Here is a 1,011-nt window from a genome sequence, read left to right as displayed (position 1 = left end):
CCTTCCCAAATCCCACATTCCCAAGTTCCCCATTCCCATGGGAATTCTGCCCCCACCTTTTCGCTCCAGCGCCTCCTGCCCATACTGGACGTGTTTCTGGAGCGCTTCCGGGCAGATGTGCTCCAGGTAATTTGTCAACCTCTCCACCATGGTCCCGTCAGATTCCCAGCGCCTCTTGGTGATCTGGGCAGCACCATCAGCCGCCACAAAGCTCCTGGATCCCAGCTCAAAGGAAAGGAAATCCTGCCCGTCGAAGCCTTGCCGAAAGGATCCACGGACGTTCCCATCAGACAGGAGCTCACAGCTGAAATCCCGCTGCAACGTGTGGAGACCTGGGGGATGGAATCGGACCCACAGAGACCCATGGAAGTGTGTCCCAGCCCCACAGGGCCCCATTCCAGCCCTATGGAGTCCCATAGTCTGATGAAGATCCACAGATCCCGTCCCAGTCCCTTGGAGCCCCACAGATCCCCATCCCAGCCCCAGAGATCCCCATCCCAGCCCCAGAGATCCCCATCCCAGCCCCAGAGATCCCCATCCCAGCCCCAGAGATCCACATCCCAGCCCCAGAGATCCACATCCCAGCCTCACAGATCCTTCCCTGGCTCCCCCCACTCACCCCCGCTCTGGTTGTACCGGATCTGCAGCATCTTCAGGTGGGCGGGGTCCTCGTGCTGGTACATCTTGCTGATCCAGGTCTCCGTATCCCAATATCCCGGCTCAGCTCCAGCCGCCATCCACAGAGTCCGTGGCTCCACCCGGCCCCGCTCGCTGCTGTAGCTCGCGAAGGGAATCCCGTCCACATATCCCACCCCCACGTACTGGGGGAGCCCCGGGCTGGGCTCCGACACCACCACTCGCAGGTAACGCAGGGAGTGGAGAACTGGGGGGACATGGACATTTGGGGGGGCTGGGGAGGCCCAAGGTGAGAGACTGGGGGGCTGAGGGGGCTCACAGGTAAAGGAAAGGGGGAACTGGGAGAGCTGGGAGAGCCAGAAAGAGGCTTGGGGG

General features: G+C 61.8%; 1 protein-coding gene across 1 annotated transcript in view; it reads right to left on the bottom strand.

The window, feature by feature from the left end:
* Nucleotides 1-1,007, bottom strand: part of LOC108639294 (class I histocompatibility antigen, F10 alpha chain-like) — a gene marked incomplete at its 5' end in the record, with an annotated part of 9,100 nt that extends 8,093 nt beyond the window's left edge. The window contains 2 exons of the mRNA XM_029958952.1: nt 13-332; nt 620-1,007. Coding sequence (XP_029814812.1) covers nt 13-332; nt 620-1,007 — 708 coding nt within the window. The remainder of the gene's footprint in view (nt 1-12; nt 333-619) is intronic.
* Between the last annotated feature and the right edge of the window lie 4 nt (nt 1,008-1,011).

Source organism: Manacus vitellinus, unplaced genomic scaffold (genome assembly GCF_001715985.3).
Source record: "Manacus vitellinus isolate BGI_N305 unplaced genomic scaffold, ASM171598v3 scaffold_183_pilon, whole genome shotgun sequence".
Taxonomy (NCBI): Eukaryota; Metazoa; Chordata; class Aves; order Passeriformes; family Pipridae; genus Manacus; species Manacus vitellinus.
This window is presented reverse-complemented; position numbering and strand designations above follow the sequence as displayed.